Source organism: Sinohyriopsis cumingii, chromosome 15 (assembly GCF_028554795.1).
Source record: "Sinohyriopsis cumingii isolate HCF-2022 chromosome 15, ASM2855479v2, whole genome shotgun sequence".
Taxonomy (NCBI): domain Eukaryota; kingdom Metazoa; phylum Mollusca; class Bivalvia; order Unionida; family Unionidae; genus Sinohyriopsis; species Sinohyriopsis cumingii.
Genome location: NC_142975.1, coordinates 81,366,859 through 81,381,046, shown reverse-complemented (window position 1 = coordinate 81,381,046; position 14,188 = coordinate 81,366,859). Strand labels below are relative to the sequence as shown.

The 14,188-nt window shown below is 35.7% G+C and overlaps 1 protein-coding gene across 1 annotated transcript; it reads right to left on the bottom strand.

Annotated features, from left to right (window-relative positions):
• Positions 1-8,369: 8,369 nt before the first annotated feature.
• Positions 8,370-11,874, bottom strand: LOC149782179 (uncharacterized). The gene is made up of 3 exons (XM_089933599.1): positions 11,827-11,874; positions 9,013-9,876; positions 8,370-8,616 (listed from the first exon to the last, which is right to left on the bottom strand). The coding sequence occupies exons 2-3, from the start codon at positions 9,866-9,868 to the stop codon at positions 8,603-8,605; spliced, it is 870 nt and encodes a 289-aa protein (XP_089789725.1). The 5' UTR covers positions 9,869-9,876; positions 11,827-11,874; the 3' UTR covers positions 8,370-8,602.
• Positions 11,875-14,188: the final 2,314 nt, after the last annotated feature.

Genomic DNA, 14,188 nt, shown 5'->3' with positions numbered 1-14,188 from the left:
ATGATTATGTCGATATTTGTTCGTAATTTTCGTAGCTTCAAGACTTTGTTTTCCGGCCTGGTAAGAAGTTGAAGATTATACAATTTTTAAAACTTACGTTAAGTGGAGCCATATATCCATTTTGTGCTGACTTGCCAGTAAACGGTAATACATGCATACATATGCGCGTAGCTTGACGTTTTTAATTGCAACCATTGGTTGAACATGTCATTAAACGCTGCTACATAAAAAATTGTGTATACTTCTAGACTATTATTTCCCAATTTTCTCTTTTGTCATTCGAGGCATATATTGGCAGCTTAAAGTAACAAGTGAAAGAAATGTAAAGTCAACGAGTACAATCATGACATATCTCTCTCCTGCACGAAATACGCATTATCAATCCCTTTCAGTCTTGACATTTCACGGACAGAATCTACATGGTCTGTGATACTGAGGGACGTTTTGAAAGTAAAGCATAGACGGACGAAGTAAAATTCGACTGAATCACCAACTAAAATCGTCGCTTGTGGTTAGTGAGAAAACCTCAATGGCATCTCCACCTGCTAAGATTCTTCGAACCACGCTGTTAGCTAGAAGCATGTCCCGACAGTGAGATATAGATAATCGGGTGGCATTGGAAGCGTCCATTCTACACCTATTTCAAGAGTTGTTCATTTCATTCATGACGTTATAATTTCTAACCAGACTGTCAACAGTGGATACCTAACAATTTAATTTTCTGTGCATTTTAAATCACATGGGAATTTCTTTACTAAATCATGTTACCATTTTGTGTTGGGGTTGGTCAGTCTTGATTTTTTTTCTAAAACAACATGTGTGATGGAGTTTGCTGTCTTGGGTATGCCCTGAATAATTTCTTAAATTGTCATAAATTTGGGATCCTTTAGAACACTATACGTAAGGTATCCACTGTTCTATTTTATTAAACTTCTTTTCAAAATATCGAACCGTTACATTGCAAAAATTAGATGCAGATGACAGTTTTTCCTCAAATATGGACTGTTGTAAAAACGGGTGAAAACATGAAAAAGGGCATTAAGCAGCCTTTGTTGTTACAGCAACAGCGGCGGTTTGGTTGTAAACACAAATATGATGTTACCAAGATACAATCAGGTTAGAGATTATACAATGTGGATGAAATGACCAAGTATTGTTACTACTTTGTAATATCAAACCATATATTACAAAAACTTAGATGGAATTGACAGTTTTTCCTCAAACGGAACTTTTGTAAAAACGGAAGAAAACCTGAAAAGGGGCATTAAGCAGTCTTTGTTGTTTACTGCGACATCATCAGTTTGGTTGTAAATACGAATATGATCGCAATGTTAGGTGTTACCAAGCTACAATCAGGTTAGAAATTATAACATGATGAACGAAATGACTAGGTATTGCTACTACTATATACTTGTTGTTTATCGTTTCTAGTGGTTTTTACTTGGGTTTATCTGGGTTCTTTCTCCAACGGTTATACTCCCAGCTAACACACATTTTCACAAAGTTGTTGTAAGGTTATAATTTGCTTACGTGGTGATGTAATGTTCTAGTAATGTTGCTAAAATATTACACATGAACATAAATTTAGTAATCCAATGGTTTCAAAAATATAAAAATTACAAATGGCGCCTATGTACATTGTTCATAACAACATGTTCAACAAATAGTATCATTTTTACAAAAATAACATGTAACATTCAGACAACATTGTGCCAGTGTTGTATTTAGTTCTATATTATGAGGAGAAACAGTCACATTTTCGTAGTTTTATTTTATAAAAAATTTGATAAATAAATAACTGACTGAAGGTTACAATTTTTGTGGGAAAATAGTTTACTCGTTAGCTTTTATGTTTACATATATAGGGTTCGATCACTGACTTCAATTTTGTACGAATATAACAACCTAAGTTTGTAGCTTTTCTTGTTCCGGCAGAATAACATTTGTGGATGAGACGATGAATTATCTGCTAATTTCAATCATCCATGTATGTACATTTATTAATTAATTTATGTTTCGCATATTTAGTTACAGAAAGTAACTTTGCTATTGTGGTACAGAAATTCTTTATTGGCTGATTATTTCTTCATATATGTTTATGCATTCATGCACATGTTAACACCATGACATGTGGATGTGCCATTTCCAAATAAAGAAAATGTGGTCAATCGGCCAACATTCTCAATCCACACATAAACATGACAACGATTTGGTGCATTTCAGTGACCTTTATCAGACGTGTATGAAATAAATGATTTTGATCACTGGGGGTTGGAGGCTAACAAGGTTGTTAGGAAAACGAGTGTGGATGAGTTTAAGTAATAAAATGCTTCAAGTTAAGGACTTTTTAATTGCGCATAATCTTAGATCAATATTTATTGTTCTTGACAAACTGTATTTAAAAATCAATTATAACAAAATTAAATAAATCAACCAAAATGTATTGACATTTATGTTGACACAGATGTTTACATGATGATATGCATACATGTAACATTGGAAATGTACATTAAAAGGTAATTAAAATTTGATAGCTACAGACATGAATGGCCATATAATCTTAATATAATTTCTTTATAGTATTATTATCATGCTGTTGGTTGTAAATAATGCAAAATTGGCATTGCGTGTAAATTATGTACATGAGGTTTTGTGAGCAATAAACGCAGCACTGGTAAATAACATCTGTTATCAGCTACACAGTCAACTTGTTACGGAATGACATGGATGCTATAGGCCGAGAGGAATTTAGTTGGGGTTGGGTTGGGTGAGGGTCAAAATGTGTAATTGGGGATACCAGTAAATTTCTATAAAAGTTCATGAAATATTCAACTAAACGTACAAACATTTGTGAGTTACTTGTGCATGCCTTATTTTTGTTTCTTTGTTAAATTTCCTTTTAGTCTAAATTGAATATCGTGTGCATAGTATTGTTCATGAAAAACAAAAAGTTGAAGCTACAGAATGACAATAATAAATACCAATAACTTTAAGTTTCTGCAAACCCTGTTTTATTAGTATTTTAGACATGCAACACCCAACAAGACAAATCAAATTCAGTGTTTATGAAATAAAAGCATAATTCCTGAAAATCTTATTGCTTTTTCACTTCTCGGTTTTTCCGTAGGTTTGACTTTCTACCAATGGTCTTAGTATCATATGAAACCGAACTTTCCATTGGCTGAAATTAGTTCTTTTATATCTTGCTTTTTTGCAAATTATTAAGAAATATATGGAAAAGTTATTTGCATTTCTCCTCAGTTTTGCCTCTGTTGATTTAGTATGTGCACATCTGCAATGATCTACAAACAAAAGGTGTGCTGCTTGAAGAAATAGCAGACCCACCTCAATGTTTTTTCGTATGCTGTGCAGTGATTCGGAAATATTGTTTTCCCATACGTTATCGTTGATATTTTTATTCTTGGTTCATTTATATGGGGACGCGATTTCTTTTTTACCCGGCCATCGTAATATTTATTGAAGAGAGGGTGGTCAAGAAGACGACAGAGCTGTCCGCATGAACGAACTTGTCGTTGCCCAAAAAAATATACCTATGTTCTCTTCATATTTACTGGCACACCATCTTTATTTGCTGTTGGAATGTAATGTTTTTCTTCATGTGCTATGTACATTGTACCCAATACACATTAGGGACAGATATTTCCACAGTTCTGGTCAAAGCAAGTTCGCCTTTACCAAATGACACGTCCTTGTGTTGTGCTATTTCGATATTCTGATATCGTCATCAAGTTTGGCTGCAATATTTATATTTCCAATATGAAGAAATGAGACGGAAGATGAGATCGACAGAGATGAGCAAAAAGAAAACAAACTAGACTAAATATATTGAAATGTTACAGATGTCTATATGTGAAATAAGTGGGAGTGGAGTGGAGTGGTGGGAGTGGATTGTAGTACACCGCTCCGGTTGCCTAGTTGTTAGAGCGTCCGTCTCGGATGCGGGAGGTTGTGGGTTCGATCCCTGACCGAGTCAAACCAAAGACTTACTAAAATGGCACTAACAGCTACCTCGCTTGGCGCTCAGCATAAAGAGGTTTGTGCTAGGACTGGTTGGCCTGGTGTCAGAATAAGGTGATTGGGTGGGACATCATGCTCCATGTCTACGGCATGATGCCTCAGTGCTAGACATCACTATACATTGCCACATTGCAGAAATCGTAGCGATATGACTGAAAAAGTGTTAAAGCTACGTTAAAAATCCAAATCACATCACATCCATGTAGTACCTACCTCTGGTTATCATACCTTGCCTTGATAAAAAAAAATACAAGTCACTGGTCACACTTGCAAAATTAATATTTTGATATTCGTACATGTCATATATTGTTAAACGAATGTAATGTTTCAGGCTATCATGTTCATATGTTAGTGACATGAACTTTTTCCAACCAGAATAGCCAAATTCCAGCTTTTAAAATTATTTAAATTCATGATTGGGTGAATAACTGGCAATTAATATTCCTAATTGTGATCCCAGAATTTAACCATGTCCACGTAGTAGTTCTGAGTCTGAATCCAAGGCCAAAAATTTTTGCAGGTCAACTGAAAGTCCCTGTTTCGTAATGCTGACCCTAGTAATTTTTCCCCCATGTTAGAAAAAAATTTATTTTTTATTTTTATAAAACAAATCCCGAAATTGATTTGTCAATCTAACTGAACCGGGTTTAGCCAAGCATTTGAAGTGCTTCGTACATTATATATGTTAATATCTCTCTCTCTCTCTCTCTCTCTCTCTCTCTCTCTCTCTCTATATATATATATATATATATATATATATATATATATATATATATTGGGAGGGATTTTATTCTCGAGAATGATCACCAGACACTGTTATTTCTGAACAAGGCTAAGGTTGGTAACGCTTGGTTGATGCATTGAGCCCTGACACTACATCATTATCGTATTGATGTGGGCTAGATATGAAAATTAACAAGCCTGTCATGTTTGAATCACCGTACCCCCCGATAAAAGATGAATTGACGTCTCTGCTAATACTATTTCTCTAATGTTAGTCAGCCTGTGCCAGCGCATTGATATTCGCATAAATCAAAATTCCCCCCACCCCCCACCCCTCCGATGAAATTACGTCCTAGGCCGCCAGGGGCAGAAAATGTTTATGTACGTGTAGCTCATAACCAAATGTTTGTTGGTGAATTTGATTTTGCCTTTGTGTCAAATTTCCTCTAATAGTTTAGAGTTTAGAGTCAACCTCTTAAATCTCTCTCAAGATTACTAAAACACCTAAAATATATCATGTTCTAATTAATATCCCCACCCTTTCCAGAAAAGGCCTGAACATAGTATCGTGGGTATATATGTTAATTAATTAATTTATTTATTCCTTCCTTCCTTCTTCCTTCCTTCCTTCCTTCCTTCCGTCCTTCATATATCTGTAAGTCAGTCACCTTTTGCTTCCAACGTCTAACTCAAAAGTGTTTGAGATGAGAGGATGAAATTTGTATTGTCTAGATCATATCTTGAATATCCACCATGTTCTACAACGTGATTACAGTGACCTACAATGTGAGTTCCATTGCTCCAATAAATGCATATTTTGGGAGAAGTCATAATTAAATTGTTTATTTAAATAAGGGCTAAAAACGAAGTAATTTATACTAACAGAGATACTTGAGTTGGCTCAGCAAACAGTTTTGTTTATGCACGTACATGCTTGTATGTATGTATGTATGTATGTATGTATGCATGTACGTGTGTGTGTGTTTGTGTGTGTGTGTGTGTGTGTGCAATGATGGCAAAATGTTAGTTCATTGGAAAGGTCCCATGAAGTTAAGTAGGTTAAGGATGACATGGTCTTTAAGAATAACATTTATGGCATATTGAACATATTGCATGCTGATATGTAGATATGCAGATACTATAAAACAATGGGGTAGTCTTTGAGGCTGACGCGGTTGGCGATCTCGAAATATAAACTTTAATGGAGAATCCCTTGAATTTCAAGAGACAAAGGGTAGACCAAGTAAATGTTAGTACAAAGTTGTCCAAAATTCACCATCAGCAGATCAGATCGATCATGGAATAAATACTCAGATGTATTCACCGGCAGGCCAGATTGTATAGCATTGGCCAACGAAGGGGCTCCAGTTCCGCTGTCAGTGTTACGACCACCCGACTCACTTCCTCAGTAGTACACAAGCTCACATCCTCGTCGCCAAATTGTGGTCAAATTGGTGATCCGCCATCTTCCATCCTGTTGTGACTGCACCGTGGGCGCCATTGTGAGCCGGGTGTTGTACAGAAGAAACGGAAACAATACCCTCGGGTCGTGGGGTTTCTTTACAGCATAGATACAAGAGAAAAGTAAAACAGTAAAAAATCCAGGGAAAACAAGAAAACAGAAACAGACACGATTACCCTAAACATCCACTTACCACAACTTGAATACGTCTGAGCTGATTCGGATTAAATGTTACCCAGAACCCTTTAAATCCCCAGAGGCGGTGGCTGAGGAGTTCAATAACATGCTAGATATGGGGGTGATCGAACCATTTAACTCTCAATATCTGTTTCCCGTGGTCCCAGTCAGAGAAAAGGAGAGTACAAACATCTTTTGCATGATTTCCGTCAGTGAAATAAAGTCAGTGTTCGATGCCGAACCGATGACAGGTGTACGGGTCTTTTTGCGACATTCTCGGGTTACCGGTACAATTCGAAATGTGATTTGTCAATGGGATTTTGGCATATCCCATCGCTGAGAATTCCCTTACATTGAAAGCATTTGCAACCCAGAAAGAGGCTATACCAATTTAAGGTAATGCCATTCGGATTGGTACGTGCCAGTGCCTCATGTTGTCGATTGATGCGCAAGTTAATAAAATATTCAGTAAGCGTTGACAACTACGTAGACGACATTTTTGACTGCATGAATACTATTAGCAAACAGGTGTCCGTTTAAACGGAACATTTCGCTAGAATCCCCAAGGAGATTCTCACAATGAGACCAAAGAAATGCGGAATTGGCTCTACAGATTTAGAGTGTGTGGCTTATATCCCCATTGATACACAGGGCAGTTAAAACCTCACTCCAAGCAAGCAGAAGCAATTTGAAACTCTTTACACCAATCAACAAGACTCAGGATCATTTGTTTCTTGGCATGACTGGTTTATGGGAAATTTTGCTGCCATTACAGTCCATTGTCTGATCTGACAAAGAAGGAACAACCGTATAAAGTGTTGTGGGGATCATCACAAGAAAGAGCTAAAGGCAGAGCTGATCAGTGCACCGATATTAAAGCTACCTGATGTTAGCCAAACGTTTATTCTAAGAACTGGTGTTTCTGATATTGGGCTAGGAGCGGTTTGGCTGGAGAAGCAATATATGATAAAGATGCATGTTGTTTATGTGAGCAGGATATTGTTGCTTTGGAAGCAACATTACTCGTAATAGTGAAGGAGTGTATTGCTATATTGTTGCGGATTGGGAAACTCCATGTATATGTTTTGGGAGAGATTTTATTCTCGAGACTGATCACCATCCACTGCTGTATTTGAACAAGGCTTAGGTTGGTAACGCTGGGATGATGCACTGAACCCTCACACTACAACCCTAACGTATTCAATGTGAGACAATCAGAGGGGTTGAAAACATAGGCGCAGACTAATCGAGACACCATGATGGGCAACTCCGATATCTTTATACCTTGTCTATAGTACAAGTCACACTGGTTATGTAGGCATTCGAAAACGAATATTTCAGTAATGACTGTCATTTTTTAGAATTTGACTCTATATACCTTTAAGTGGCAAGTGTTCACTTTGCATAACATCCATATTCATTTGGAAAGTTATTGTTTAGATGCTCCGAGAGGTGCTTACATCAAAATCAATGTTAAAGTACGTAGACATTTTTGGACAAAATGAACCCAAAGGTGTCATCCAGTACAATCCGGATTCATACTAATCTCGACTGCGATGATTCCACTCCACGCGCTCTTATTTTGCCCCAAGTTTGGTACATGGCCACCATAGTAAAAGTTCATATAGGAATAGATAATTTTCATCTAGAAGTTTCTTTGTGACAATAAAGGTGCAGAACATTAAATAATTAGGATTGAATAGACTTTGCTTCAAGAAAATTAGTTTTAAATTTTGCAAGAACAATTAATATTTAATTTAAGATGTGTAAATGAGCATACATGACCCATGGGACTTGTACTTTAGGTATTGCGAATCAAGAAAGGTAAAGACCATTTTTTTCTAAATTGAAGTTCCGTGAATAATCAAAAATGGGTCCATTTTCTTTTTTCATCTTTCTTGTGGGGGGGGGGGTAGGGAGTTAATTGTCACTGAATAAGGAAAGTAAATAACAGAATATAATTTACATGAATAGTTTCATTGCAGGAGATATTTTTTATTAACCTTTTTCATATCCCATTATGCAGAATATACAAACGGAATGTACAGCAAACAAGAACAATATGCATGAGGTTTAACATGTCTGCGTGCTAGACTTCATTCAGGGTTGAACACATTTACATTATAGGAGAACGTCATTGTCCAGGTACTAAATCAGAGGGTCGGCTTTGTGATTTATCATCAGAGATTCCAGGAAGTTAGTTTAGTATTTCTTCACTGAAAGTGAAAGCAAATATATGCAGAAACGTGAGTTCCGTGGTGTAAATGTGAACTGTCAGACAACACTAATCATTGATATATATATATATATATATGTACAGTGTGTTTGTGTTTTTCTATGTTTTTGTGTTTTCTACTGCCAATCGCTAGAAGGCATTTCTTTGCATATTCTGAAAATAACTACGACTGAAAATCATCTTTATGAATGAAATGGAATGCATATATTAGTTACGGAAATGAATGTTTAGAATAAATAACTGTTTAGAGTAAATAAATGTTTAGAATAAATAATGTTTACAGTAAATAAATGTTTAGAATAAATAATGTTTACAGTAAATAAATGTTTAGAATAAATGTTTAGCAGCATATTTATATAAGCTTCCGTATACTTACCAGAAGGATAATAGCCTCCAACACCACCCCCAATGAAGCCGTCTCCACCAAAACCGATTCCACCACCATAACCGAATCCTCCGCTGAAACCACCGCTATATCCACCATATGGGAAATGGCCAAATCCGGTTGTGACAGAGCTGGAGCCAGAGTCGGCTACTCCAATTTGGCCATGTGGTGTCCAGATCGGTCTACCTGTTCCAGAACTGCTGACCCCAATGGGCAGTCCGCTGACACGAGAACCGACAGCATTTGCTTCTGCATTTCCTCTAGCGCTGATAGCTGCAGATGTCCCTGAGCCTACTACATCTGGACTAGCTCCAATTCCATGCCCACCCCAAGGCCCATGTCCTCCAAAACCAAAGCCATCTCCACCCCATGGTCCATATCCTCCCAAACCAGAACTATATCCTCCATAATTACCAACTACTCCCAAGCTACCGCCAGATGCAAATCCACCCCAATATGGGCCGAGTCCATATCCTTTTCGATCTAGAATGAAGGGACCATGTCCATTAAAAAAGGCAGGCGTAGGGTGGTTCGAACCAAGAGGGCTTGTAACCGAGGTGATGGGACCAACCTTGACTATCTGACCAGCATTGTGAGGGGCTGTTCCGATGCCTTTACCTACAGCAGTGGATACTGTTCCCCTGGGAGTACTGACGGAATGTCCGCGACCGAAGCCAATCGATGTAGGTCCTGCAACCACAGTGGTACCACCGTGATTAAACCCCCCAAACCCAGCCCCAGGACCACCCCAGGGACCAAAACCGAACGGCGAACCACCAGAACTAAAACTGTAGCCCCATCTGGCCTTGGCCAAAGCGATGCAGCATAAGATGATGATTGCCTTCATCTTGGGATCTGAAAATACCAAATAGAACCGCAGTGGGCAGCCTAAAAACAGTAAAATCTAACTAGAACATTTTGTTCAGAAAAATTCATACACCGTAAAGGTAGGGTCTTAAATAAGGGGCAGTTTTAACCCATACTTTGTAAAGACCAGAATTGTTTGATAATTTCTTAATACTGTATTTCTGTCAAGTATGTGTCTATGTGAAAGAGAAATGAACAACTAGATAATAATAGAAGCCTGTTCATTTCATCCGAATCACATCTCTCCGTGATAAATGCATTTACAGTATCAAGGAATTAGACAAAGAAATATAGATACATTTGGTTTCCAAGTACAAAATTATAGGAAAGATGACCAATCTATTTGGTTTATTTTGATGCTATGAAAGTCGTCACTAACTCTTATAATTAGGTGATTGTTATGCATTAAATATATATTTTTAACCTCGAAAAAGAGTAAAACATTGTGATGATCATCCGCACAGTCTCCACAGAGTAAATCTGTTGGAATAAGCTATGCCTGACAACCGACATGTTCTCCGCTTGCAAACTTTATAATCTGATTTTAGAGTGCCCGTAACCGACTCTCTGTATTCAAAAGAGCATTGTATTTCGTGCATGTTTTTGATAATGTGCAAATAGCAGATATAAATAAAACCCAAGATTTCAATCTAATCAACGGAGAACGACAAGTAAGTGATGCTCTGTATTTCCACTAAATGGGCATTACTTCATTCGCATGCTGAAACTGGTTTTATGTTATGATCGCGATATACAGATTGGCTCGAATCGCCCGAGGCTCAGTATTATGACTTTGTCAGGCATTAGTAGTTTGAGGTATTCCCACTTTGACTATGAAGGGTGAAATTACGATCAGGCCATTAATGGGTAGGTCATGAAAACGCATTTAAGTGTTGGTAAATCAATATCTTTGCGAGTCATAATTTTCTTTACAATTATATATGCTAATCAAATGCTGCACGTGGCGGAATGAAACTGTATGCCACAGTTTATTTGAGATGACTGCCAATATATTAATCACTGTGTTGCCAAATTTAGATTGATGATTGGTAGCCATTTATATGTCAGTGAATTAAATAGCAGGATTTCATTCGCCGATTGGTACATGTACGTTTCCTTTTTGGGATCGTCTATGAATTCTCTGGCTTCTTAAAGTCCATGCCATAGGCAAAATACTCATTCTCTTCATCAGAGAAAAGGTCAGAGAAAACATTATTTTTAATGAATCAATATTGTACGAAATTTGAAATTTTCAATTTATTTTTAAAGTTTTATTTCCTTTCTTCTTTCCATAGGTATTAGTTTATTTGTTCGTTCCATCACTATGTGAATAATGAACAGTGCAAACTAAATATATCAGAAAACTGTAAGATATTCAAGAAAATTAAAAAAATTGGATAGGTTTCTAAAATTCAAGAAACTTCAAAATATTAGAGATAACTAAACAAAAAAGATAACGTTTAAAATCCAATTTTTTATAAGACAGTGTACAAATAAGAGATGTTCAGGAAACTGTCTAAATGACAGCCCCTTATTATCTCCAATATCAGTCAATAAAGTAGAGCAGTGGTGATAATAAAAAAATATTTACATCAGAAAACTAAAAAAACATATCTATCATTAAGGCGTTAGTGGGAACTATTTGGAGTTAACTCTTAGTCGATGCTATTCAGAATGAAATACCTGCAAAATACATATTATAGAAAAGAGTTCGGAAATTTGAAATTTCCATCCTGTAGAATGTCAAAAATCTTGTATAAAGATTTAAAACCACAGAGTGAAAACTAAACAACGTACAACTCGAATCTTTGTGGATGAAATTTACATCAACTTTAGAATAGAGGGACTTGGCATTAACATTGTCTTAGATATTATATCAAGTTGAAGCCAAAATTTTGTAAACCCTACTGGAATAAGATCCCAATAATTGCAACTTACCTTCTTCTTCGTACTTTGGAGTGGTATGAATGACTGTACCACTGAATTTCGTTATCTACTCCATTATATACTAAGACTTACGAATTAATTTACATGTAAATTGCATTATAAATATTCATTTATTTATAAATCGATTAATCATGTCTGACGAACATTCACCAAATTTTATGTTAAACCACATGCGCAAAAACACTATCCGTGAAAAAAATCAGACACACAAGCAAAATCTTTGTAACCACCATAAATTCCAATCTGAATTGCAGTCTATAAGTGGTTGATTCTTGGGTTTGACTTCGTTCAGGAAGTACATATATGGTTGAAGTTAACTTTACTGAGAATTAAAATAGATGGACATCCAATTTGGCCTAAATTGTAAAATATATTCAATACCTACTTCAAATGCTGATACAAGGCTAATTTTACTTATCCATGTTTGAAAACTATTTAAGCTCGTTTCGCTTTCAACACGTTATTCGTGACATAGCACGAGTTTATTTTAATATTATAATAATTGCTCATATTTTATATTTTTTCAAATTCTGACTACCATTTACAATTAATCATACATATTTCATTTAGTCCCCACGTCACACACACACACACACGCACGCACGCACGCACACACACACACTTTACCACATCCGCAAAAAAATATAATAATTACATGCATGCATACATAGATACATACATGCATGCATACCTATCTACGTACTTACCTACCAACCTACCTACCTACCTACATATATACATACATACATGCAGACGTACAAGCAGACGTACAAACGCACGTGCATACATACATACATACAGACATACATACATACATACATACATGCACACATACATACATACATGCATAGATACATACATGTATGCATAGACATACATACATACATACATACTTACATACATATATACATAGTCATCTTCCATTTTGTTTTCTTCCTCTTCTCCTGTTACGAACCTATTTTCTTAAACTAAGCTACAGAAAAGAGGAAAAATACATGTTTTGTAAAATTCAAAACGTGATTTATTTCCCTAGAATGCAAACTGAAAATTTAAAAAGAACTCACAGTATTATGAAATAAATCCAAACAGGTTTTTCACAAGTCCAAATGTATGAAGTTCTAAATTAATTCCGGTGGTATACCAATTAAATTCCAATAGTGAATGTGTTGATGTGACTGGTCTCTAAAAAGGAGTAATGTGCTAAGGGCCTGGAATGTGATGAAGTACTAACAGTCTTTTGATGTATCACAATAGCATAGTCAAAACTGTTCTTGTCTGAATTCAATATGATTCCGATATTAATGTTCCAGTCCAAAAATAGTATTGATGAGCAACTGGTACTAATTTGAATAAATAATTCCACCCAAATGAAAATCTGAACACAACAATTAGAGTGATTTTGTTCAAGATGTTACGGCAAGGTTGTAAAAGTTGTCAAGTATAAAACCTTATATAAAGAGCGAAGGCTTAACAATGGAACCAGGACGAGGGTAAAACGTTCATTTCTAGAACATTCAAAGTCGACAACAAGATAAGGTCTATTATAAACATTATAATAAAGATCATGACAAACATCAGGTAGACTAGATTTTTCACTGAGAAATACCAATATTATACACTCAGATTAACATAAACTTATTTACCTCTATTGATGATGATTTATTTCATCAATACTCACAGAGAAATATTATATATGCATTATATTGTTTACAAAATAATTGTCCCTAATCAGGAACACATTGAACTTGACTGTGACTATGGTCAATTACGAAATACAATTTTATACAACATGTAATCATTCACAAATAGGCATCAAATAAATAACTAAATATACATAACACTTACTCTGATAAAGAAAAGAAAGATTAATACGATACAGCTTTCATTTAAATATTAGTCAAGTATAACGTGATTAAAAATGACATGAGATGGATATTTACTCATGACACAAAATATGCATGAATCAATATAATACTTATATACCCTTGAAAATTCATCAGTAATTAAATTATATTTTCCTTTGATGTGACTAATGTAAATATTTAATTACTTCAAAATAAACTAAACCTCAAAGTCTCTGATTTTTGTTGTTCATCTAACGAGAATAAAGTAAGGTTATTGCGATAACTGAATACAATGATCGGAGAAGGAGCTGACCTAATTTATACACTTCAAGGTGTAGCAAAGACAATACCAGGCCAAAGAGTTTTTCTCGATTGTGGAATAATTTCCATGGTCTTATTTATTCTTTTTCTTTCTTCAGGCAAAACAGATCACCGGATGATCTAAACCATTGTCGTCCAGCAACATCAACACCAACACCACTTTATTAGACATTTTATAACTTATCAAC